The sequence below is a fragment of the Myxine glutinosa genome, chromosome 4 (assembly GCF_964187855.1).
Source record: "Myxine glutinosa chromosome 4, kmMyxGlut1.1, whole genome shotgun sequence".
Taxonomy (NCBI): Eukaryota; Metazoa; Chordata; class Myxini; order Myxiniformes; family Myxinidae; genus Myxine; species Myxine glutinosa.
The window spans coordinates 10124417-10151811 of NC_136264.1; the positions used below are offsets into that span (position 1 = coordinate 10124417).

Genomic DNA, 27395 nt, shown 5'->3' on the forward strand with positions numbered 1-27395 from the left:
TGGAAGTCTCTTCGCACCATCCGCATCCACTCACCAGGGTGACAGGACCCCACACCACCGGTTTGTGCAAATGTCTGGCATGTAAGACGCATCATGACGTGGGTGTGACATTGTGCTTGTTATTCCATCTCTTCCTCCTTATGAGGGATTAATGGTAAATTCGTAATAGAGGGATTAATGAGAAATTGGGATTGTTGACGAATTTGGAATTAGGGGAGATATGGGGAAGACAAGACGGAGCGACGAATTTGTAAAATTGTGTAAATACGGGGTAAGGGGCAAGGGTATATTAGGTGACACGGGGGAGGGACGTATGGTAGGGACGAGCTTTCTCCGCTCGCTCTCCTGCGCACCTCACCTCTGCATTACCTTGTGTTGATGTGTACCCTTGCGCCCTTGCACCCCGCTAACTCTGCTTTGTCTTCCTTCCCCACCTATGGACCGTGCTCTCTGGGCACTGAGGGGAAAGCGTGCAGGCGCCGCAGTTGTGTGCCCACACCTCCGCTGCCTGCCTGGACAGGTACACCACTTATGGACCACACGTTTGTGGCCAAGACCACTTATGGACCACACGTTTGTGGCCGAGCACCACATCATGGATCACACGGCTGTGGCATGGCCACTGCTGGGGAATCTTGCTTGCGGACCACGGTAAAGGTGGCACCTATGCCAAGCAGGTGGACCACCCTAGTTGGCCCCTGCTGGCCGTAATTAAACAAAAAAAGTGGACGCTTTTGTGCCCTTTTTGTGTTTTTGTTATCTCTCAAAGAGGCAGCAAGTCAAGAAGACACCCAGAACATCGACCCCAGCAGAACATCGGCTGTGCAGCGAGGACGCCAGTGTGACTTTTTGAACTGTATAACTGTGCACTGGATGGTGCTTTGTGTTTTTTTTATTGGGTGCTTTATGGTGGTGCTTTTGGTGCTCTGAGATTGCACTGCAATATCAATTGTGTGTCTCAGAACACCCGTGGGTATGGTGTACCAGTGCAGTGCACTGCATGACCTTTCCCCTTTCCAAAAACTCTGCTTTTGTTTCCCAAAAGAACAGGTCCTGGGTTTAGTTTTGTAAATATCAAATAGTGTGTCTTTGTAAATAATGCTCCCCACCGTCAATGTGTAGTTTTGAGAATTAATTCCGTGATTTGGTTATCCAGTGGGCGTGAATCTGTTCGATAGAATGCAACGCAGCAGGCGGGACATACTTAATTGTTTTAAAACTGTCGCACTCAGGGTAAGATTAATAGTAGAGGGTTACTACACCTGAGTGTCACATTAAGTTAAAGTTTTTGTCAGCACGGGACGTGCCTGGAGGAGAGACGGATGCTGTGTTATGGTTTTTAGAACCTTCATTTTGTAAGATAATAATTCTTGCAAATATCCCCCTTTGTAAAGGTTGCACCCTAGTTAGGCCATGTACAACACGTAGGACACCATAGGATCTTCTTTAGTTATTTCATTAGTCTATGTGTCAGTTAAGGATCTGTTTCCAATAGGTTGACTCTGCGTTGTATTAATCAAATAACCTAGGCCCCTTCAATTGTCCCCAATCTCTCTCTCTCTCCAAAGTGCCCGCCGTATTGCAGCGTTTGCTGCCTTTTTGGTTTGTTTGCTGGCCCCAGCCGCCATTACGCACGTGGTCAGAGTGGGAGAAAAAGGGAGGAGCGGCCAGGAACCTCGGCGTGGCCCCATCAACGCGTCACGAGGGGAGGTACGAATGAACCCTCGTGACCAATCCGGGCCGAGGCGTGTTCACCGGTAGGCGGAGCAAAGTGGACGCGGCTTAATACGCAAAGCTTGCAATAAAAGCGCAAGCACGAAGCCTTTTTAGAGAGATGAGATGAGCAGAGAGCAGAGAGGGCAGAGAGCAGATGCGGGAGAGATCGGCAGATGCGAGAGAACAGCGCAGAGGCGGCAAATACAAGAACATTGCGCAGAGGATCGTTTTGGACGATCGTTGTCAATACGAACTGCCGTGGTTTTGAGAGCGTTCGGCACGCTATACGTACGCGCATTCCAGCCCCTCGCGTTTGTAAGGTCCGGTCGCGCGCCAACGACGTCAAGCTGCCAGCCGTCCTTCACCCGCGGACACGGAGCCTGGACCATCCCCTCGCCTGGAACCATCTGCCTGGACCTTCCTCCCCTACCAGCTACCATTCCATGTGAGTCTGTTTGTATTGTCATGGGCGTGTTATATAAGAGTGTCTAAGGTTGCCCTATGTCCTTTTGTTTCCTCTTCTGTATATTCCCTTCTTTCGTTTCCTCTTTTAGATAGTAATAAATCATATTTGTTCTTCCTTTACCCTTCTTATTCTTTGCTACCTCTCATCTGGTCGCTTTAGTCTCTTCCCCATTGAATATCGGTGGCACGATTAGAACCGCTCAGAATCGGGTTAGTCTTTTTGCTAACGGCTCGGATCGTGGATTGCTAAACCGCTCGGCAATTACCATCACATCCGCGGTTCGAGCAGGGACTCATCTCCCTGCTTTGCAGAGAGATTGGTGAAGGTATTTGGGAAATCTTTGACCAATCACCCTGGCCAATCTCATCCCGCAAAGAAGCGGGATAGTTCCAGGACCGGAGCCGGCCAGCTTAACAAGACAAGGGGATTAACCCCCCCTTGCTAACGGGAGTGCCGTGCTTCGAGATCTGTAACAATATCATACCTAAACCACCACTGCTTACTCCGAATCTGTAACTTTTTTAAAAATAAAAAAATTAAGTAATTAATTGAAAAATAGAAATAAGTAATCGATTAATTAAGTAATTAATCCATAAATCAAAAACAGCCTTTATAGCCAAATCACTTGGTCACTGTCGTGTCCAAATATCAGCTTCATAGCTCAAAAGGTGCCTGAGATATTGCCCAGATGAGAAAGAAAACAAATAAGTGATTAATAAGTCGATAAATAAACAAGTATTTAATCAATTAATTGAGTAATCAAAAAACAAAAAATAGCGTTTTTGACAAAGTACTTACTCACTATTGTGCCCAAATCTTAGTTTCCTAGCTCAAATGATGGCTGAGATTTCGCCCAGACAACCAAGAAAACAAGAAAACAAGTACAGATACATTCAAAGTACACTGCCCCCATGCCAAATAATAAAATATCCTCCAGCGCGGCATTGCCGGGGCGCCTCTGGCGCCTGGCAATACCGCCGTGCAGCTCACAAAGACTGTATTGGAAGGGAGAGGTGTACAATAATTGATTGATTAATTGCATAATTAAAATCAATAAAAGTTTATCATAAAATATTTTCTTAATCAATTGGCTAATAGCATAACTAAACCACTAGTGCTTCATCCAAAGATGTATCTTTTAGAAAATTTAATTAAATAAGACATTAATAAAATTTTTAAATAATAAATTGATTAATCAATAAATAATTACTCGATGAATTGATTAATCAATAAATCAAAAATATCCTTTATAGCCACATCACCTGGTCACTGTCGTGTCCAAACATTAGCTTCCTAGCTCAAAAGCAGCCTGAGATATTGCCCAGATGAGAAGGAAAAGAAATAAATGCTTAATAATGAAAATAAATAAATCATAATCATAAAAAATTAAATAGTTAATCAATTGGCTAATAGAATACATGAACCAGCACCATTTCATCCGAATCTGCAACTTAAATAAAAATTTATTACGTCATTAATCGACGAATTAAATAATTAATCGATTAATTGATATATCAATAAATCAAAAATACCCTTTATAGCCACATCACTTGGTCACTGTCATGTCGTCCAAATATCAGCTTCCTAGCTCAAAAGGTGCTTGAGATAATTCCCAGATGAGAAAGAAAATAAATAAGTACATAATTAATCGATAATAATTAAATAACTAATTAATTAATTGATTAATCAAAAAACAAAAAAATACAGTTTTTGTAAAAGCACTTGCTCACTATTGTGCTAAAATTTCAGCTTCCTAGCTCAAAGGATGGCTGAGATATCGCCCCGACAAACAAACAAACAAGAAACCAAGAAAACAAACAAACACGAAAAAAAAAAAAAATCTCAGGAGACGACGATGGTTCACGAGCGAGCGGTATTCAAGGACAAAGGACAGACTATAACCGAAACAGGCCCAGACAGGCCAGGCCCGGAAATGTAAAAACGAAGGTTACTGACCTTGAAATGAGATAGAAAATAATGTACAATCAGTTATGAGGTTAGTTAGCTGCACAATCCCGAAAATTCGGTGAAAAATGAAATGAAAAAATAAATAAAATGGGGGAAAAAAAAACAATGAAAAATCGAGGTCCGTGGGGCTAGACACATGACATTCGCCTAACCAAATACCGAAACCCCTGTCAGATTCCACCAAACCCCTCGGAGAAGATGTTGCTTGAACTCGATTACCCCCTAAAAAGACATCTTTTTCGGGCGTGGCTCCACCCACAATGGGCGCAATACGCCCACTGCAGGCAGGACACAACTAGATCATGATATCAACCTCCCACCCAAGTTTCATCAAGATAGGATGATATAATCGGGTCGTTATGCTGCAGACAGACAGACACACACACAGACACACCGACACACAGACAGATGCACACACATGACGAATATAGTGGTCACTTGATAACTCGTGAACCAGAAACAAGTACAGATACATTCAAAGTACACCGCCCCCTTGCCAAATAATTAAATATCCTCCAGCGCGGCATTGCCGGGGCGCCTCCGGCGCCCGGCAATACCGCAGTGCAACTCGTCGAGACTGTATTGGGAGCGAGAGGTGCACAGTAATTGATTGATTAATTGCCCAATTAAAATCAATAAAAGATTGTCATAAAACATTTTCTTAATCAATTGGCTAATGGCATAACTAAACCACTTGTGCTTCATCCGAAGATGTAACTTTTTGAAATTTAATTAAATAAGTCATTAATAAATATTAAATAATTAATGTATTAATCAATAAATAATTAATCGATTAATTGATTAATCAATAAATCAAAAATACCCTTTACAGCCAAATCACTTGGTCACTGTCATGTCCAAATATCAGCTTCCTAGCTCAAAAGGTGCCTGAGATATTGCCCAGATAAGAAAAGGAAATAAATAAATGATTAATAATGAAAATAAATAAATAATAATCATAAAAAACTAAATAGTTAATCAATTGGCTAATATAATACATAAACCACCACCATTTCATCCGAATCTGTAACTTATTTTTATTTAAATTAAGCCATTAATCGAATAATTAAATAATTAATCGATAAATTGATTAATCAATAAATCAAAAATATCCTTTAGTTTGAGTGTTACTTGCTCATGCGTCAGCTTATCTTCCATGTACATGTTTTATATTTAATAAATTCTCCTGTGATTGTCCGAGTCTGGTCAAATGATCATTCCTTGGGGGGTAAATCCCCGACACCCGTCCTGCTATATGGAACTGAACCATGGAACCTCACTGGACCCATGGAAGGGACTTGATGGATGCTCTGAACATAGGACACATAAAGAGCTCCATGGTTCTCTTCCAAGGTTTTCAGTTAAATTAGAAGATGTCTCAGGATTTCTGGGCACTGCTACCAACACACAACCAACCCTGTTTCCAATCTTCCAGTCGCAGACCGGTCGGTGGTCTCTCTGTATTTTTCCACCTCCTTTCTGGTCTTCCACCCTCTGCTCTTTCCGTTTGTTGTCTCTTCCAGGTTTCTGCAGGGCACACGAGGTCCACCATTAGCCCCCTCCTAGTGAAACTCCCAAAATACAGAATCGGTGTGCTCATCTCCATTCATTCGTTCCTATTTTTCCCCACCTGTGGAATCACATTAGCCGAGAGACGTACCTTTCATATTACACATATCAATTCCTCATGACCTGATCATTATCTCAACCTGATTAAAGCACGGCTCTGATTCGCTGAATTATGTTACCATGGCAACCATCTCTGTAACTTGGCTTGTGTGCGTGATATTTAAAAAACCGTTCAAGATTTACCTTTCATATTACAGATATCTATTCCTCTGTGGCGGACACGAAAGCTCACTGGCGCGAGGGCATCATTCCGCGCACCAAGTGGGCGGCGGCCACGCCCGAGGGGTAGGCATGGCCGCGGGATATACACCGGGCACGCAGCCCGGAACGCTCCAGTGTTACAGTGGAGCTCTTGAATAAAGACTCTTACAACTTACCGCGTTGTCCGCTTCCTCCTTGCTTAAAAGCAGCGCGCGTAACACCGCGCTTCATTGGTCACCCCCCGCACGATCAGGGGGCTCCAGGAGTTCCTGGGCATGGTAAACTTTTACCATCGGTTCCTGCCCCGCATCGCCCAGCTCCTGCGCCCCCTGCACGAGGCCCTCCGAGGGAAGCCGGGCAAAGGTGACGTCACCTGGACCGAGCAGATGGACGCGGCGTTCGTGGGCGCGAAGCTCGCCTTGGCTAACGCCACCATGCTTGCGCACCCGGCGCCCGATGCACCGATCGCCCTCACCACCGACGCCTCGGACTACGCGGTGGGCGCAGTGCACGAGCAATGGGTGCGTGGAGCTTGGCAACCGCTGGCGTTCTTCAGCCAGCAGCTTCGCCCGCCCGAACGCCGGTACAGTACCTTCGACCGCGAGTTGCTCGGGCTCCACCTGGCGGTCAGGAACTTCCGCCATCTGCTCGAGGGCCGTGTGTTCACGGCCTTCGTCGACCACAAGCCACTGGTGTTCGCGATGGGCAAGGTCGCCGCGCTGTGGTCGGCCCGGCAGCAGCGTCACCTCTCGGCCGTGTCCGAATACACGACGGACATCCGGCACGCCGCGGGGAAGGACAACCCGGTGGCGGATTGCCTTTCCCGGTCCGTTGCCCACGCGGTCCACCTCGGCATCGACTATGCCCGGATGGCGGCGGACCAGGCCGCCGACCCCGACGTCCAGGCCTTGCGGACCGCCGTTACGGGCCTCCGCGTCACCGAGGTGCCGTTCAACGGCGCGGGGACGGCCCTCTGGTGCGACGTCTCCCTCGGGCAGCCTCGCCCCATCGTGCCCGCGGGCTGGCAGCGCCAGATTTTCGACGCCATCCACGGCCTGTCCCACCCGGGCACGAGGGCCTCCCAGAGGTTGATCGCCGACAAGTTTGTCTGGCATGGCCTCCTGAAGGCCGTCCGCGGCTGGGCCAGGACGTGCCTCGCGTGCCAGCACGCGAAGGTGCACCGACACACCCAGGCCCCATTGGCCCCGTTTGCGGTGCCGGAACGTCGGTTTGACCACGTTCACGTGGACCTGGTGGGACCTCTGCCCCCCTCACGGGGTTTTACCCACGTCCTGACCATGACGGACCGCACCACCCGGTGGCCGGAGGCCGTGCCTTTGGCGTCAACGACGGCGGCGGACGTCGCGCAGGCTTTCATCGCCACCTGGGTCACCCGGTTCGGCGCCCCCTCGGACATCTCGTCCGACCGCGGCCCCCAGTTCACCTCGGAGCTCTGGGGGGCGTTCACGCGGGGGCTCGGGGTCCAGCTGCACCGCACCACGGCCTACCACCCCCAGGCTAACGGCCCGTGCAAGCGGTTCCACCGCTCGTTGAAGGCCGCGCTCCGGGCAACCCTCCGCGACGGCGGCTGGGTCGACAGGCTCCCCTGGGTGCTGCTGGGCCTCCGAACGGCGCCCAAGGACGACCTGCGCGCATCCGCGGTGGAGTTGGTCTTCGGGCAACCGCTGCGGGTGCCGGGCGAGTTCCTCCCCGACTCCACGGCACCATGGTACGCGGCGCAGGAGCGCTCCGCACTGCAGGAGACCGCCCAGAGGTTCGCCCCGGTGCCCACGGCGCACCACGGGCACCTGCCTACGCACGTCGCCCCGGAGCTTCACACCGCGGAGTACATCTTCGTCCGGCACGACGCCCACCGGACACCACTGCGGCCCCTGTACGACGGGCCTTTCCACGTGCTGGAGACTGGGGTGAAACATTTCACCTTGGACATCGGCGGCACTCCTGACCATGTCTCCATAGACCGCCTCAAGCCGGCCCACCTTGACGTGGACCACCCACCGCCGGTGGCTCGGCCCCCGCGTCGGGGCCGCCCCCCGGCGGGCGCACGCCCGGCCCCGCCGGCACGCCGCCCCCCGAGCCTGCACCCATCCCGGGTGCAGCCGGAGGCATCCCAGCTGGCATCCCTGCACCCCGGACGCCGCCAGTCGCCAGAGGGCGCTTCGGCCGGGTCATCCGTTTGCCCCGCAAACTGGCCCTCCAGGTGCGCGGGAATTCTGGGGGGGCGCGTGTGGCGGACACGAAAGCTCACTGGCGCGAGGGCATCATTCCGCGCACCAAGTGGGCGGCGGCCACGCCCGAGGGGTAGGCGTGGCCGCGGGATATACACTGGGCGTGTAGCCCGGAACGCTCCAGTGTTACAGTGGAGCTCTTGAATAAAGACTCTTACAACTTACCGCGTTGTCCGCTTCCTCCTTGCTTACAAGCAGCGCGCGTAACACCGCGCTTCACCTCATTACATTATGTCAACCTGATTAAAGCACGGCTATGATTGGTGAATTCAGTTGCTATGTCAACCATCTGAGTAATTACCTCCGCCACCAAAAGTGGATGGAAGTTATGTTTTGACTTGTGTACGCCGATATTTGTGATGTTCATTAATTATTTCCTTGTTTCGTGTAAAATCAGTAGTGTGTGTGTGTGTATGTGTGTGTGTATGTGTGTGTGTGTGTGTGTGTGTGTGTGTGTACAGTGTGTTTTTATGTGTACAGTGTGTGTGTGTACAGTGTGTGTGTGTGTGTGTGTGTGTGTGTGTGTGTGTGTGTGTGTGTGTGTGTGTGTGTGTGTGTGTGTGTGTGTGTGTGTGTGTGTGTGTGTGTGTGTGTGTGTGTGTGTGTCGTTGGTTGTTATCTCCATGTGTGCATTTCAGAAGTTGGGACGTAGCTCTCCTCGGTCTCGAAGGTGGATGCATGGGAACATTCAACACACACGATCATTGCAGATGGATGCAGGAATGGACAGAGAACAACCATTTATTATTCAAAGAAAGATGTATAGAATGTAGGAATGGTTTCAAATGATCATTTATTGTGACCATCACTCCCTTGTGTTGTGTCCATACTTTTTGGTATATGCCATCCCGACATCGTTTTACATTTTTGAGGAAAGGGAATTTCGCTGTATTTGCATACTTAATAAATATATGGTCCAATATTTGCATCCGTAAAAATATATTGGTCCTCTTAAATCCGACACTCCATTAAAACGTGCGTGTTTATACACGCTTTGTGTTGTCACGCCCACGGCGTTGTGCGTTGTGACGTCAGCATGGCAGTCCACGGCTTTGTTTTCGTCTCCGCCCACTTTTAGTCAGCTGTGCATGTCGACCTCGCTCCGCCGTCTCCTTTCTCTTCAATCTTCATCCACTTCCTCGTGTCGTTGTACAATCGACGGCCTTCTTGACTCTTGTCCATTTCGGCGGCCGTTTCACTTAACAAGCATCTCGAGCGTCGGAACGGCGCCACTTGTTTCATCGGAAGTGTCGTGTTTTCATCGCCTGGTTACCACGAACCGTCTCCCTGTCGTCCTGCAGACCGTTTGTCCACACGGCGGCCGATGTGCACGGTTTTACCTCAGTGTTCCGGCATGAAGGCGGAAATTCGCAGCGCCGTGGCCTTCCTCGGCCGCTTCCTCACCACTTCAGGGTTCTGTCCGCCGGAGCTCGCCTCGTTCAGCAAGACCATGGAGAAGCTCCTCACGGGTGCGTAGCAACTCGCAAGTGGATGCGGACAGCATGGGGTGGTGATTCGGTGTTTGTGTTTCATTTAGTCCGTTTATATGAAGTTTTGGCGTGTTGCGTGAGGTGTTCAGAAAGTTCTCAGAACGTGGTACAATAAATAGCGCCAAGCCTGCCAATTAAAGGTAAAGTGTAACGATGTCTAATTATTAATCATCATACTAATATATGACTATATGATTAGTATATGTATGACAACGTCGATCTTCGGCTGTGTCCGTTTCCGAGACATTTGTGTTGATTTTTATAAGTTGCCATGGACTGGCAATGCAACGGCTATCGTATCAGTGCTGCGAAGTATTTGGCAGAAATTTGTTTTAATGTGATTGAAATAAAGAAGAAGAACCCAAGGATATCCAGTACCCATGCCATGGGTGCGACTTTGTTGTTTGAAGAAGAAGACTCCATCAATGTCGGCCTGGGTGCGAGTTTGCAGTGATTGATGAAGAAGACTCCTGCATGAATATCCAGGGCCCACGCCATGGGTACCAATTTGTAGTGTTTGAAGAAGAAGACTTCATCAATGTTCAGGCCTGGGTGCGAGTTTGCAGTGTTTGAAGAAGAGGAAGATTCCATGGATATCCAGGGCCCATGCCATGGGTGCGACTTTGTAGTGTTTGAAGAAGAAGACCATCAATGTCGGCCTGGGTGCGAGTTTGCAGTGATTGATGAAGAAGACTCCTGCATGAATATCCAGGGTCCAGGGCTGGGTGCGAGTTTGTTGTTTGATGAAGACTCCTGCATGAATATCCAGGGCCCACGCCATGGGTACCAATTTGTAGTGTTTGAAGAAGAAGACTTCATCAATGTTCAGGCCTGGGTGCGAGTTTGCAGTGTTTGAAGAAGAGGAAGATTCCATGGATATCCAGGGCCCATGCCATGGGTGCGACTTTGTAGTGTTTGAAGAAGAAGACCATCAATGTTCAGGCCTGGGTGCGAGTTTGCAGTGTTTGAAGAAGAGGAAGATTCCATGGATATCCAGGGCCCATGCCATGGGTGCGACTTTGTAGTGTTTGAAGAAGAAGACCATCAATGTTCAGGCCTGGGTGCGAGTTTGCAGTTTTTTTTTTGTTTGTTTTTGTTGTTTTTTTTGTATACAAGATCGAGGCTCGTGAAAGAGCTAACATTAATCACACAAAAAGACAAACCGACACACAAAACACAAAAAACAAGGGGAGCGGCAGACAAGATGGGGAGAGAGGGGGAAGGACACAAAAGAGAGGGGGAAGAAGGGGAAGGACACAAACAACATTTGAGAGCAGGGACATCGGGAGGACTTGGGGGGAGGTGGGAGAGGATTAAAACATATGAACACTGCAAGGACTCTGGGGTGAATTACCGGGGGTAGAAAAGATCAAGGTTTTCGATGGGGGAAGATAAGAGATGGTGGTGAACAGCTGTTTTAAAGACCTGGAGGGAGGAGTGGGATTGAAGGGAGTGGGGGAGTTTGTTCCAGAGGCGGGAGAAAAGGGGAATGAAAGAGTGAAGGTGAGCAGAGAGCCTAGACTTTGGCAGTTTAACCATAAGAGGGTTGCAGGCAGATCTTGTGTGACCTGAAGGAATATTGGGGGGACAGAGCACAGAGAGAGCTGGGGGAGCAAGGCCGGAGAGGAGTCGGTAGAAGACAGAAAGACCACCAACCTGCCTGCGGTGAGTGACTGAAAGGCCCTTGGCGTTGACTACATCGCAGGAGATTCCAATGATTCTGAAAGCATTGGCCTCAACAGCATGAAGCCGAGCAAGGTGTGAGGCAGGAGCACCAGCCCAGACGGGGGAACAGTATTCCATTGAGCTGCGGATGAAAGCCTTGTATGTGGTGAGGAGCTCAGGTGTGCCAAGGAAGGACTTCGCACGACAGAGGATGCCCAGTCGGCGACTGGCTTTGGAGGCCAGCTTGGAAATGTGGTTTTCAAACCCACGCCATGTGGGTTTCCATGGATATCCAGGGCCCACGCCATGGGTGCGACTTTGTAGTGTTTGAAGAAGAAGACTCAATCAATGTTCAGGCCTGGGTGCGAGTTTGCAGTGTTTGAAGAAGAGGAAGATTCCATGGATATCCAGGGCCCACGCCATGGGTGCGACTTTGTAGTGTTTGAAGAAGAAGACTCCATCGATGTCCAGGCCTGGGTGCGAGTTTGCAGTGTTTGAAGAAGAGGAAGATTCCATGGGTATCCAGGGCCCACGCCATGGGTGCGAATTTGTCGTTTGAAGAAGAAGACTCCGTCGATGTCCAGGTCTGGGTGCGAGTTTGCAGTTTGTAGAAGAAGAAGAAGAAGATGCCATGGATATCCAGGGCCCACACCATGGGTGCGAAATTGTAGGGTTTGAAGAAGAAGACTCCATCGATGTCCAGGCCTGGGTGCGAGTTTGCAGTGTTTATTTGCATGCATTTTCAGTGAGTTGTGTTTGTACGTTCTCTACAAGGTCATGATTGGATTTTTAGCATTATAACAGATGTATTGTATCATCGACTTTTAATATATTTTACACTCTCGTGAGTTGGGTCTCCCAAATAAGACGTTGCGCCTCAGGGATGAGGGCCTTTTGACGGTCAGTTCCAATGATCTCAGGACTTGTAAGAGATTAATGGAAAAAACAAAAACGTGTATTTAAACTTGTATGTCACTCATATTATGAATATTTTGTTTTCATTCTGGTGGATGTATTCAGTGACACTTGTGAGGAGCACTGGGAGCAGACTTTTTTTTTTTTGCGTAATACCATATGCTCCTTGGCCTGGGTGCGAGTTCATCTCTAAACTGTCTAACCTGGGTTTGAATCTCGACCCAGCTATAAACTGTCATCCTGATGTTTTGCAGGGCAGGTTGAGACACGTATGTGTGCCATTGTTCTGATGTATGTTATCACAGAGTACCCGTCTGCCAATACTGGGGACGTTGCTGGACGTTAAAAGTCTCGGTGTCTTTCGCGAAGTGTAGGCTAGCAACATCAACTAATAAATTCCTCACACCTCCAGTCGACCATCAGGCCTTGCCAGCTGGTTCCAGAAAAAAAATTGTCCAGAATTGTTCCTCGAGCTGACCCGACACGGTGGAAATAACTTAATCCATTAAAGAAGAAGAAGAATATTTCATTCATGGACATCATTATTTTCATTCAATGTACCATACTTTGTACATGGTGTCGGTCCTGGTTTAGCTTTAGGGTTAGTTGGTCAGGGTAGGAATTTGGAATTTATTCAGGGTGCCCACAGTGACTTGTCTACTCTTGACGAAGGGCATCATGGGATCTTTAACATCCATCCACCAAATAACTCCAGCATACACCCGACTTAACATCCATTTGAGGAACAGCGCACACATTGATGAATCGCCCATCTGCGAAACACCAGGATGGCAGTTTATAGATGGTGTGAGATCTGAGCCCAGGCTAGTCGGCTCAAGAGGTGATCCTGCCAACCCCAACCCTTCATGGACACAGTCATCCATTTACATGTTTTGGGGAATCTCTTATTTCATCATGCCTTTATTTACATCCTGGCTTTTAAAATTGAATGCATATTATGTATCATGATCTTCCATTCCAGTTACATTTCAGGAAGTTGTCAACGCAGAAAATGTATAGCTGGACTGCAAATATGGAAGGAATGGGGGGCAGAAGGGGGGTTTGGTAAACGTTTGCAGAAATTTCATCCACATTGGGTAAACTGTTTCCAAGATGTGGGAGAAATTTGAAATTGGTTGCAAGACTTCATCCCTCATCAAACACTCATGCCTCTGTTCCACTAACTGAAAGGGAAGTTAACCACAGATGAAAAGTAATGGACATGTAACTATCCTAAGATCTTATTATTTTCACAAATTTTTAACGGAATAATGTAGAAGACCTTTTGTTGATTTCTGATCTTGTGACCGTTAAAGCATTGTTTTTAACCAAACTTCCTGTTGGTGATCAAATGCTGATTTGATGCTTTAAAACTTGCAACCCTCAGAACACTACAAACATCACTGGTTTCCTGAGCAACCCCACAAGGGTTCTGGCTATCGCTGCATCCGTATCAACAGAAAGCAGCCCGACCCTCTGGTATGCCGTGCTGCATGCAGCGTCGGTCTCGGACCCGACTCCCTCCTTCGCTTGCTTCCCAGTGAACTCACGCTTTGGGTGGACCCTTTTGAGGTGTCCTACCGCATCGGTGAGGACGGGTCGGTGGGTGAGATTTACCAAAACCAAGGCTTGTCAAGACCATCGGGCGTAGTAGAATACACGACATCTGGAGTTGCGGAATTTGTAACTAGACCATCGGACATAGTAGAATACACGGCATCTGGAGTTGCGGATTTTGTAACTAGACCATCGGGCATAGTAGAATACACGACATCTGGAGTTGCGGATTTTGTAACTAGACCATCGGGCATAGTAGAATACACGACATCTGGAGTTGCGGATTTTGTAACTAGACCGGAGAGCTGCAAAGATGAGGCGTTGGCCGTGAAGGAGTGGTGCGGAGAAAAATGTGTCCTCTTCCGAGGAAATTCACTGGCAGTAAATAGCTAACCTGGATAGTCATGGGTATGATGAGGTATTGTGTACATCATAAAGATGACCAGAGATGTGATCTAGAGAGGGTGAAGATTGTGTTCCAAAGAACATTTCGGAAGTAATGTCTATGTTTGTTTTCTTTGACGTTTTCCACATACAAGAAATATTACTAGACATGCACGGTTTGAAAGTCTATTAATATTCGTGTAAAATGCGGATAGATTTTATACAATAATTAAAACGCAAAACTCCATGGGCTGCACTCACTGCAGGTTGGTGTGTTTAGAAATTACATCTCACGTATCATTTTTCACTCGATCTGATGAGTGCCGAGTATTTGGTGATACTTTTCAGTTGTACAACAAAAACTGCACTTCTTTTTGTTAACTGTTTAGCCATCGATCAGTATGGGCAACAATGTTGTTTTAAGAACAAATTGTATAGCTTTGTTATTCTCATCATTTACATCAAGGATGATTCTTATTTTGGAGCCTGTTTGTTCTCCACAAATTATTAATTACAACATGTTACTGTTGCTAAAATGGAATTAAAAAGGAAGTTTGAGGAGGGAAGGTGTATGCTACCTTTGGTTTGTGGGCATGCCTGTACATTGCAACTTTCTGTGAAAACCAAGATTCTATATTTTAAAAAGCACATTTTCTGACCCACGTCCTTTGTAATAAATATGATGGACTGACACCCTTTGAGAAAGTGTTTTATTGTTGTGACTTATTTCTGCAGAGGGTGAGGGGAGTGTGCAGGGGGAGGGAGTGAGGGTAGGGGGGGGGGGGGGGGGATGGAATTTTAATTACACAATAAAAATTTTTTTACACATAACACCCCATAATGTCAACGTGGAATTTTGTTTATAGAGATTTTTGCAAATTAAGTACCAAAATATCTGATTTACACAAGTATTCACCCCCTGAGTCAAAAGCCCCTTTGGCGGTGATTACAGCTTCGAGTCTTCTTGGGTATGTCTATCAGCTTTGCACGTCTGGATTTGGTGAGTTTCTCCCATTCTTCCTTGTAGATTTGCGCAAGCTCTGTCGAGTTGGATTGGGAGTGTCGGTGAACAGCAATCTTTAACTCTTTCCACAGATTCTTTATGCGATTCAAGTCTGGGCTTTGGCTGGGCCACTCAAGGACTTCCATGTTCTTGTTCTGAAGCCATCCCAGTGTTGTTTGGCTGTATGTTTGGGGTCATTGTCCTGTTGGAATGTAAATCGTCGCTGCAGTATAAGGTCTTTTGCACTCTGAAGCACATTCTCTTCAAGGATTTGCATGTATTTGGTTCCATTCATTGTTCCCCCATAGCATGATGCTGCCATCATAGGGACGGTGTTGGTTGGGTGATGATCTGTGCTTGGTTTCCACCAGATGTGGCATTTCACTCAGGCCAACTGGCATTTTCCCTCATGCTGAGTCTTTCACACACCTTTTTGCAAACTCCAGGCATGCTGTCATGTGCCTTTTTCTCAGGAGTGGCGTCTGTCTGGCCACTCTCCCATAAGGATGATTTGTGAAATGCTGCATATGTTGTCGTTTAGTGTCGTCCTTCCGGCAGTTTCTCCCATCTCAGCCAAGGAACTCTGTAGTTCTGTCAGGGTGGTCACTGGGTTCTTGGTCACCTCTGACCAAGGTCCTTATTGCTCGGTTGCTCAGTTTGGTCGGACGGCCAACTCTAGGAAGTCTGGGGAATTCCATATTCTTTCCATTTCCTAATGATGGAGCTCACTGTGCTCTTGGGAACTTTCAACACTAGAAATTACTTCATACCCTTCCCCAGATCTATGCCTCCTCACAATTCTATCCTTGGACTTCATGGTAGAGTTTCTGCTCTGACATGCACTGTCAAATTTGGGACCTTATATTGAAAGGTGTTTCTTTCTCAATTATGTCCAATCAATTGAATTGGCCACAGGTGGACTCCGTTCAAGTTGTAGACACATCTCCAGGTTATTCAAAGTAAAGTGGATGCACCTGAGCTCAATTTGAAATCGGGGCAAAGGGGTTGAATACTTATTGACTCAAATTTCAGCTTTTCATTTTTAATTTATTTGTAAACATTTCTAAAAAACAACACTGATAGTCTAACAATATCGTATCCACGCTTGTTTGATACTTTAGTTGAAGAGGATAGTATGACCTGGGTGGGGATACCAGTTAGCAAATAATATAAGTATTAACTTTTTTGACTTAATAATAATAATAATAATTCATTTATTTTGTATAGCGCTTTTCCAGAAGCCCAAAGGCGCTTTGACAGAGTGGAAAACATAATGCATAACAATACATGAAAACAACAATTGCAAAAAGACAAGAATCAAGAAAACAAACAGCAGCGATATACGGCATATATATAAGACAAGAATCAAAAAGACAAGACAAGAATCAATAGGGAAATATTTAAAGCAAAAGGAGGGAGAAGGAGAAGAGATAGTCAGGGGTTAAATGCTGTGGGTTGAATGTTGAATGCAGCGTTGAACAGGTGGGTCTTTAGTGATGTTTTGAATGTGGTGAGTGAGGAGGAGTCTCTGATGGTGTGAGGTAGTGAGTTCCAGAGGGTGGGAGCAGCGATGGAGAAGGCCCTGTCCCCCCAGGATCTGAATTTGGTCCGGATGGAGGGGGTCAGGAGGTTGGTACCAGCAGAGCGGAGGTTGCGGGTGGGAGTGTGTCTGGAGAGGAGGTCAGCCAGGTAGGATGGGGCCAGGTTATGGAGGGCTTTGTATGTCAAGAGGAGGATTTTGTACTGGATTCTCTGGGGGATGGGGAGCCAGTGAAGCTTGTAAAGGACGGGGGTGATGTGGTCACGGGTCCGGGAATGAGTGAGTAGACGGGCAGCGGAGTTCTGAATGTATTGGAGTTTATTGGTGATTTTTGAGGGTGAACCATAGAGGAGGCTATTGCAGTAGTCCAGACGGGAGGTGATGAAGGCGTGGATGAGGGTTTCTGCAGCCGTGGAGGAGAGGGATGAGCGGAGACGGGCAATGTTTTTCAGGTGAAAGAAGGCTGACTTTGTGATCTGTTTAGTGTATTTGTCGAAGGAAAGGGTTTGGTCAAAGATGACGCCAAGATTCCGGATGTGAGGGGAGGTGGATACTGGGATACCGTCGATGTTGAGGGCAAAGTTATGGGTGGATTTTGTGAGCGTTTTTGGGCCAATGATGATTATTTCAGATTTATCACAGTTAAGCTTGAGGAAGTTGATTTGAAGCCAGGATTTTATTTCAGTGATGCAGTTTGTCAGGATAGAGTGGGTGTCGGTGGAGACGGACTTGGTGGAGATGAAAAGCTGGATGTCATCGGCGAAGCAGTGGAATTGGAGACCATGACGGCGGATTAAGTGACCGAGCGGGGACAGGTAAAGGATGAAGAGGAGGGGGCCAAGAACTGAACCTTGGGGGACACCTTGGGGGAGGGGAGCAGTGGGGGATTTGCAGTTATTGATGGAGATGAACTGGCATCTGTCAGAGAGGTATGATTTAATCCAAGAGAGGGCAGTGCCGGTGACGTTAAAGGTGGATTCAAGTCGGGTGAGGAGGATAGTGTGATCGATGGTGTCAAAGGCAGCGCTGAGGTCGAGGAGGACGAGAATGTTGAGGTTGCCAGCGTCAGAGGAGAGGAGAAGGTCGTTGGTGATTTTGAGGAGAGCAGTTTCAGTACTGTGGTTGGAGCGGAATCCGGATTGGAATGTTTCATACAAGTTATTGGCAGAGAGATGATGTTTGAGTTGAGTGGCTACAGCGCGTTCCAAAACTTTTGACAGAAAGGGTAGGTTGGAGATGGGTCTGAAGTTGTTTAGGGTGTCAGGGTTTAGACCAGGTTTTTTTAGAATGGGGGTAACAGCAGCAATTTTGAGGGAAGGTGGGACGATGCCTGTAGACAGGGAGGAGTTTATTGTTGCAATGATAAGTGGAGAGAGAGCAGGGAGGGAGGCTTTGACAAAGCTGGAGGGGATGGGGTCAAGAGTGCAGGTGGCAGTTTTCATTCCTATGAGGAGTTCAGAGAGGTCAGTAGGAGAGATTGGGGAGAACCGAGACAGGGGATGGCAGGACAAGGGGGGGCAGGTGGTTGGAGGGGGAGCGGGTGCGGCGGTGGTCAAGCTGTTGTAGATGTTGTCAATTTTGCGTTGGAAGAAAGAGAGGAAGGAGATGCAGTTGTCTACTGTGAATGACTGGGTGGTGGTGTTCAGGGGGCGGAGGAGTTTGTTTATTGTCGAGAAGAGTGCTTTTGGGTTTCCGGAGCCAGAGTGGATAATTTGAGAGTAGTAGGCAGAGCGGGTGCGGGAGAGGGCATCTTTGTAGTGTTGTATGTGGTCCTTGTAGGCTTGGGAGTGAACTGTGAGACCCGTTTTATTGCGGAGTCTTTCAAGTTGGCGAGCACGAGTTTTCATCAGGTGGAGTTCAGGGGTAAACCAGGGAGCAGAATGGGTGAAAGAAACTGTTTTGGTTTTTACAGGCGCAAGCTGGTCAAGGCAGGAGGAGAGAGTGTGGTTGTAGTAGTCAGTGAGGTCGGAAGGGGTGTGGAGGTCAATGAAGGGAGAAGTGGACATTTTTTCAGAGAGGGTGGATGAGAATGAGGTAGGTGAAAGAGCGTTTAGCTTACGGAAGTTGATTGTGCGATAATGCCTTGGTGTTGGGGCGGGGATGTTGATGGTCAGAGTGATGGCTAAGTGGTCAGAGAGGGTGAGGTCGGAGCCATAGAGATGGTGCAAATTTAATCCAGTGGAGCAGACAAGGTCCAAAATGTGACCACGGATATGGGTAGGAAAGTCGACATGTTGAGTGAGGTTAAAGCAGGTGAGTAAATCAGTGAAGTCAGTGGTTATTGTGGAGTCAGTGGAGTCCATGTGGATATTGAAATCACCAAGGAGGAGGATTGAGGGGGAGAGGGAACATAGCTGGGTCAGAAAGTAGGAGAAGTCAGACAGGAATGATGGGTGTGGTTTGGGAGGGCGGTAGACGACAGCCATGACTGACTGCGTGTGACCAGAGAGTTTTAAAGCCAGGTGTTCAAATGATGGAGCAGATGAGATGGAGATGAGGTTGGTCTTGATGTCTTGACGGTGGATAACGGCAATTCCACCACCTCGGCCCTCCGAGCGTGGTTTATTGACGTAGGAATATCCATTGGGTGTGGTGAGGTTGAGTGTGTAGTAGTCCAGAGGTTGTTGCCAGGTTTCGGTGAGACAGAGAAAGTCCAGTTTGTTATCCAGGATGTATTCGTTCAGGATGAGGCATTTATTGTTGAGGGACCGGGTGTTGAACAGGGTGAGCTTGATGTTGTTTTGAACAGCAGGGATGAATTCAGGTGATTTAGCCAGGGTTCGTAGGCAAGAGGTGCGATCGTGTGGGTTGCTGTGACCAGGTGCGCTGGGACGAAGAGTGAGAGTGCGCTGAGCCGACCAGAGGACGGGGATGGAGTGACCTGATTGCAAATAAACAAACTTGCGACCGGAGCCACGGTGAATGTACCTGGGTCGTCGGAGGAGTCCATTTGATTTGATGGCAGAGATGCATGATGGGGTGGAGCGGGTATTGAGCAGAAGAAGCCTTGCGGCGGAGTACTTCAGAGCCATGCCAGGCAGGAGCGAAGGGACGAGTACGAGGCCAAGGTCGAGGAGGCAAAGCGGCAAACGCAGCGGCAAACGCAGCGGCAAACGACTGCAGCCGCTAATCAAGACCACAGCGGCAAACAAGGCCACAAGGCCACCGGCAAACAAGGCCACGGCCACAATCAACGGGAGCGGGCCTTTCGAATTCCGTATTCCGTACCATCAAAAGCAGATTCCGTTATCCAGCCGGAGAACACGCGGCACGTGCGGGTGTGAAAAGGCAGGACAGGTGTGAGATGTCAGGTCCATGAGACTTGACATGGACAACCGGTTCGTGAATGACTTGGGTAAAAAAACGGCAAATGACAAACGATGAACCAAAAAATTCCACTTTCCTGTGCCACCTTCATTCGAACGTCAGGCATTGACGGCACGTTTTCCATTTTTATTCCAAACAGCATTATTCATCATTCCAATCACAAACTAGAACGGTACTCGGTAGAGCGCATACCTCCGCCCGGCTGAACAGTTAATGTTTTGTATCCCAATGATAGGTCGGATCTGGATTCGGACCTGAACCAAAGTGTAATCGGCTTGTTCTTGTCACCAAACCAACTCGTCCACCAAGTTTAGTCATAACCCGTCCATAACCTTTTTTAAAATATCATTTTATATATTGCTTTTCACCCGATCTCTCAATGGTGAAGAATCACTTCAAAACTCACCTTTTACTTTTAACTTTTCAAACTCACCTTCTTTCCACCCCACCTCTATCGTTTTCAAACGGATCTCTGATTTGAAAATCACAATAAAACCAGTTTGTAATAAATGTTCGTTTGTCATTAATCGTCCACTGTATATAAACTCCCCCCTCACCCCTCCCCTCCCAAACTCCCTCCTAACCCCTCCCCTCCAAAACTTCCTCCTCACCCCTCCCTTTCAATTCTCCCCCCCCCCTCACCCCTCCCTTTCAATTCTCCCCCTTGCCCCTCCCCTCCAAATATCCCCCCTTGCCCTTACCCTTCTAATCTTCCCACTCCACCCCCCCCTTCAAATCTCCCCTTCAAATCTCCCCTTCAAAACTCCCCCTCACCCCTCCCCTTGAAATCAACCCCCCCTACCATCTTTCTCCAATTCTCCCCCTCCCCCTCCTCCTCAAAGCTGCCTCCTCCCCACTTCCTCTCCTTTCCATCTCAGACCACCTCCTCCAACCTACTTTGCTCTGCCCCCCCCCCCCCTCAAACAACGCCTCACTGTGCCTCATCACAATCAAACCTTTTTTCCTCCTCATCCTTCCCTTTCTACTAGCTCTTCTGCAATCTCTGACACACTATCAACAACTCTCCCTACCTCCCCCTCTCACCCCTCATCTTACCCTACCCCTGTCCTGTCCTGTACCCGATGCTCACCTTCCCTCTTCCTTAACGGTATGGATCTCAAACATCTGGGGCCTTCGCTCAAACCTGATTGATCTCTCCATACAGGTTGCTTCTGACAAACCAGACGTAATCTGCTGACCCTCCTTCAAGATGTCTCTGATTCCTTAATATCTCTTCCTGGTTACTCCCTCCTCCGGTATGATAGACCTGAGCCTCGTCCTGGTGGTGGGGTCGCTATCTTTATCAAAAACTCTCTTCCTCACTCTACTTGCACTGCCCTCTCTCCACCTCACCCCCAGGAGTACCTCTGGCTACGACTTCCTCTCCGCTCCCACCTTTTGTTCATATGTGTGTTGTACTGTCCTCCAAACAGTGATGACTCCATTTACATTTCGCTGTCTGACAACATGGACCAACTTCTAGCCACTCATCCCAACTCTCTCACCCCAACTCTCTCTTCCTCATATGTAGTGACTTCAACTGTCATCATGCCAGCTGGCTGGGTGTGGGTACCTCTCTCGCCAGCCATGGCACCTCAGCAAAGGACTTCTGTGACTCACTGGGACTGACACAATCTGTCAATTTCCTGACCCAGATCTCAGTCAACGGAGCATCTTCTCTTCTAGACTTGGTTATGACTAACCTCCCTGCAAATGTCTGCTGCTGTTCTTTATTTTTTTATTTTTTTTTGTAAACAACGTCGAGGCTCGTGAAAGAGCTAACATTAAGCACACAAAAGTCAAACCGACACATAAAACGTAATAAGGGGAGTGGTAGACAAGATGGGGAGAGAGGGGGAAGGACACAAACACAACATTTGAGAGCGGGGACAGAGAGATATCTGTGGGAGGGAGAGGGCTTGGGGGGGAGGTGAGAGAGGTATAAAACATATGGCCTCTGCAAGGACTTCTAGAAAAGAAGTTAGAATTTCAAAAAAAGTGGATCTGGGGTGAATTAGCGGGGGTAGAAAAGATCAAGGTTTTGGATGGGGGAAGATAAGAGATGGTGGTGAACAGCTGTTTTAAAGACCTGGAGGGTGGAGTGGGATTGAAGAGAGTGAGGGAGTTTGTTCCAGAGGCGGGAGAAAAGAGGAATGAAGGAGTGAAGGTGAGCAGAGAGTCTTGATTTTGGCAGTTTAACCATAAGATCTGCTCCAATCGGTTCATCTGACCATATGCTTGTTAAAGTGGACATCTCTGGCCATTCTCAGAGAGCCTCCTCAGTGTCGACGAGTCTGGCATTTCACTCAGGCCGACTGGCACGGTCTTCAAGCAGCCATCAATCATCTGGACTGGTCTGCCCTCTCTACTGCCTCTGACATCAATTCTTCCAAAGCAAACTGCTCTCTCTCATGCACAGATTTATGCCATCTCATCTTCAGTTGTCTTACCCTTCCTCCCGTCCATGGTACACTGAATCTTGTGGAGAGGCAGTTGCCCTGAAACAACTTGCCTTTGCCTCTTGGAAGGCTAATCCAACGGAAGGCAATCTCAGTTCCTTTCACAAAGCTCGGAACAAGTGTGTGTCTACCCTTAGGAGAGCCAGGAAACAATATCTCTCCACCCTCAAGACTGAACTCTCAAACCTGCCTCCCTCCTCCAAAACCTGGTGGCGTCTGGTCAAATCTGTTTCTGGTGTTTGTTCCCCTTCCATCCCCTCCCTTACCTCAAATGGCTACACAGCTGACACCGCATGTGCAAAGCCGAATGCCTCAACTCTGTGTTTGCCTCAAAATCTTGTCCCAAACCCATCTCTCTCTGTACCCACCTTACCCAGGTGAACACAGCTGTTCCTGGACTTTGTGTCCTTCTCTCCTGACAAGGTGGAGAAGTTTCTGTCAAACCTCGACTCTGATTCTGCAACTGGACCAGACGGCATCAGCCCCAGGGTCATAAAATCCTGCTCTGCCGCTCTTTCATACCCTCTCTCTGTTCTATTCTCCCTCTCTTTTGCTCAAGGTCATCTGCCATCTGCTTGGAAATCAGCCAACATTCCCGCTTTACACAAACAAGATGCAAAAACAGATCCTTGCAACAACAGACCAATCAGCCTGCTTCCAATAATCAGCAAGGTCATGGAATCCATCATCGGTTCTGAGATCAAATCCTTCCTCTTCTCCAATGGCTTGATATGTGATCATCAATTTGGATTCAGACCAGGTCATTCTACTCTGGACATGCTGCTTCTGCTCTCAACAATGGATGGAGGTCCTCAATGCCAAACAGGAAATCAGGGCTGTCTCCCTTGACATATCTTGTACCTTCGATACGGTCTGGCACCCCACCCTGCTCACCAAACTCTCCTCCTATGGTATCCATGGAAACCTCCACGCATGGCTTGCAGATTTCCTTTCTGGTCGCAGTCAACGTGTGGCCCTAAATGGAATTCTCTCATCTCCCCTTTCTGTTCAGGCTGGAGTTCCTCTAGGCAGTGTTCTAGGCCCTGTGCTTTTTCTGGTCTTCATCAATGATCTCTCCGACTCTCTGGAAAATCCTCTCTATCTCTTTGCTGATGACTCCACTCTGCCGCTCCATATATCAATCCTCGGATTGGCAGTCTGCAGCCTCTTCACTCTGCACATCTGGACAATAGCACAAACTGGTCAAACAAGTGGAACATGTTTTCAATCCTGACAAATCTCACACTCTTACTATGTCTATCCGAAAAGACTGACTGGACAACCCTCCCATCTACTTTCTGAACAATCCTCTTGAAGTTCTTTCACTCAAGCTTTTGGGTCTCACTATCTGCCATGATCTTTCCTGGGAAAACCACATTTCTAAGCTGGCCTCCAAAGCCAGTCGCCGAATGGGCATCCTCCGTTATGCGAAGTCCTTTCTGGGCACTTCTGAGCTCCTCACCACAAACAAAGTTTTAATCCGCAGCTCAATTGAATACTGCTCTCCCCTCTGGGCTGGTGCTCCTGCCTCACACCTAGCTCGGCTTCACGTGCTTGAAACCAAAGCATTCAGAATCATTGGAATCTCCTGTGATGAAGCTGATTCTGGGGACCTTTCACTCTCTTAATCGCAGGTAGGTAGGTGGTCTTTTTGTCTTCTACCGAATCCTCTCTGGCCTTGCTCCCCTTGCTCTGTCTGTGCTCTGTCCCCCAAATATTCCTGCAGGACGCACAATATCTGCCAGCAATCCTCTTGTGGTGAAACTGCCAAAATCAACTCTGCTCACCTTCACTCCTTCATTCCTCTTTTCTCCCACCTCTGGAACAAACTCCCACACTCTCTTCAACCCCTCCTCCCTCCAGGTCTTTAAAACAGCTGTTCACCACCATCTCTTATCTCCCCCCATCCAAAACCTTGATCTTTTCTACCCCCGTTAAAACACCCCAAATCCGCCTCTTTAAAGCCCCTACTTCTTTCATGAAATTCCAAGAAGTGTTCATTTGCTTTATTCCATGTACCCTTCCCTCCTCCCCCAGCCCTCCCCCTTCCACAGATCTACCGACGTCCCTGGTCTCTGCTTTTGTGCTTCCCTCTCTCTCTCCACCTCTTGTCTTACGCTCCCTTCATTGTATGTTTTATGTGTCTGTGTATGTTTTCATGTTCAATGTGTTAGCTCTTACACGAGCCTCGATTCTGTATACATTTTTTTTTTTTTTATCATTCTCGTATCCGAATCCATATTCATATCTTCACCAAAATCTAATCGATTAGTCCTTGTCACACACACAACCTGTCCACCAAGTTTCGTCCAAATCCATCCATAACTTTAGGATATCCTGTAGTGGGGCAACTTAGCATAACAATTGTGCATTTTGTGAGGAAAGCACCAAATTTGGCACACTAGTAGACTATCCTATTATGAACAGATTTGGATATTGGGCCATCTCAAATTCAGCCCCTGATGGCTGTGGCAGCCATTTTCCAAAATGACACCTTCAGCTTGTTCCGACGAATTGCATCATCAATTGGCTTGGTCCTTTCCACCAGGCATTCTCTGGTGAAAGCCTGGAACTGCTCTTGGCCAATCTTCTTCACATTCCTCACAGTCTCAACTGCAGCAGGACCTGCAATTTCCTTTGTGTCAAGGACAACCAGATCCATGCTCTTCCTCAAAGGGGTTGCTAAGCTTTTCTATGACGCTGACAAGGGCGCGGACATCCTTGGCGAAAGAGGTCTGCACACATGGTGTCTGGTCGTGATGACGTGTGTCCTCTCGCCTCCCCCAGTGTTGTTGGCCATCTTGGAAATCTTACATGGCCCTGGCAACTTCTGGCCCGGCAATCATCCAACGCCGCAGGGCACTTGGGTTGTCAGTGAGGCCGACTGCTCTACCATCTCCTTTGATACAGGCGTTATTCTGTTCATGCGCCTGGTCGATTGGGATCGAAGAGAACACCTTCTTCGTCTTCTGTACAGTGAAGTTGCCAGCCCTGAATTCTCTGGCTACATCTGGGTGCTTCATTGGGAGTGCAACCATGTCCCTCAGGTGAACAGGGACCCACCTGGCATAGTGTGTGTGGTCTAAGGCATGGAACCATGGGACCAGTTCCGTCAGGGCATCAAGGTACATCGTGAATGAAGCCTGCCGCAGAGAACGCACGTAGACCAGTACCAACATCTCTAGTTCCAGCACAGTTGCCCAGTACTGAAAGTTTTCTCCTCTCTGGTGACACCAGTCTTCGAACTCAGGCAGGTCTTCTGCATCATCAGCATGTCATACAGTGGCGTTCATACGCACGGTGTTGCAGGATGTGCAGTGCCGCTGCAGTGATTTGATGAGCTCTTCTTGTGCGGGTTACGTGGGCAGCTCGCAGGAAGGAGTCGGCCGTCCCTGGCGTTGCAATCTCAGCTTGCAAAATCTGTAAATCTTGCAAAAATCAAATCTCTGAATCTGAGATGGCCCAATATCCAGATCTTTTCATAATATGATTGTCTACTAGTGTGCCAGATTTGGTGCTTTCCTCACAAAATGCACAATTGTTATGCTATATTTAGCTTAGCTGCCAGACTACTGCTATATATCGGTTTTAGCCCCATTACTCAATGGTGAAGAATCACTGAAAAAAATTCTCTGATCCGGATCCGATTCTTCACCAAATTCTAATCAATTCGTCCTTGTCACATAAGCAACCTCTTCACCAAATTTAGTCTGAATCGGTCAACTTTTTGAGATATCTTGTTTGCAGCCAGTTAAACAGACAGACAGGGGTGAAAACACAACATCCATCCACCTTCGGTGTCGGAGGTAATTAATACCATAGTATTAATATATCAAAATATAATGTTAAATCACGATTGCATTGAGACATTATCAAACCAGCGAACCCTCATCATCTGTTCACTTCTGGATTCTGGAACAAGGTCCATGTCGATCGCATTTCCAAATCATAATTGGATTGAGGAATTTCTGAAACCTCCAACCTACCTTACGACACCCTCTGGGACCCGCAAAACTAGTTTCTGTTCAAATCTCGCCTCTGAGCCGTCTAGCCTGGGTTCAAGTCCTGCCTCTGAGCAGTCTAGCCTGGGTTCGAATTTCGCCTCTGAGCTGTCTAGCCTGGGTTCAAATCTCGCCTCTGAGCTGTCTAGCCTGGGTTCAAGTCTCGCCTCTGAACTGTCTAGCCTGGGTTCGAATTTCGCCTCTGAGCCGTCTAGCATGGGTTAAAGTCTCTCCTCTGAGCCGTCTAGCCTCGGATAAAGTCTCACCTCTGAGCTGTCTAGCCTGGGTTAAAGTCTCTCCTCTAAGCCATCTAGCCTGGGTTCAAGTCTCGCCTCTGAGCTGTCTAGCCTGGTTCGACCTTTGCCCCCAAAATCGAATCAGTTAATCTTTACATCATTATACATACCTGTACCGAGTTCGAGTTAGATCCATCAGCCGTTCTCAAGTTATAGACCTATAACAGACATTGACCTTTGACCTCCTGACCCCAAAATATAATCAGTTCATCTTTACATCATTCTACATAACTGTACCAAATTTGGTCAGAATCCCATCACTGGTTCACTAGTTATCGCGGTAACCTAACATGTTTACCTAACCTGACCTTTGGCATTTGACCTCGTCACTCCAAAATCTAATCAGTTCATCTTTACCTCATTATACATACCTGCACCAAATTTGACTAAGATCCCTTCAGCGGGTTTCAAGTTATCGCGGTAACAAAAACCTATCACGGACGCATGCACGGACGGCCAGACGGACAGAGGGACAGCCGGACGGACAACGTGAGAACATAATGCCTCATGCGACTTCGTCTGCGGAGGC

General features: G+C 47.9%; 1 protein-coding gene across 1 annotated transcript; it reads left to right on the forward strand.

Moving 5' to 3' along the window:
- Positions 1 to 9299: 9299 nt before the first annotated feature.
- LOC137424413 (protein BTG2) lies at positions 9300 to 14933 on the forward strand. Its single transcript, XM_068111842.2, has 2 exons — positions 9300 to 9698; positions 13687 to 14933. Exons 1-2 carry the CDS (start codon positions 9554 to 9556, stop codon positions 14247 to 14249), a joined length of 708 nt encoding a protein of 235 aa, XP_067967943.2. The 5' UTR covers positions 9300 to 9553; the 3' UTR covers positions 14250 to 14933.
- The last annotated feature ends 12462 nt before the right edge of the window (positions 14934 to 27395 follow it).

Bases quoted from the DNA above. Each gene is read 5' to 3' on its own strand.
- LOC137424413 (XM_068111842.2), top strand. From the start codon at position 9,554: ATGTGCACGGTTTTACCTCAGTGTTCCGGCATGAAGGCGGAAATTCGC. The intron at 9,699-13,686 runs GTGCGTAGCAAC...TGCAACCCTCAG, and splicing joins CATGGAGAAGCTCCTCACGG to AACACTACAAACATCACTGG.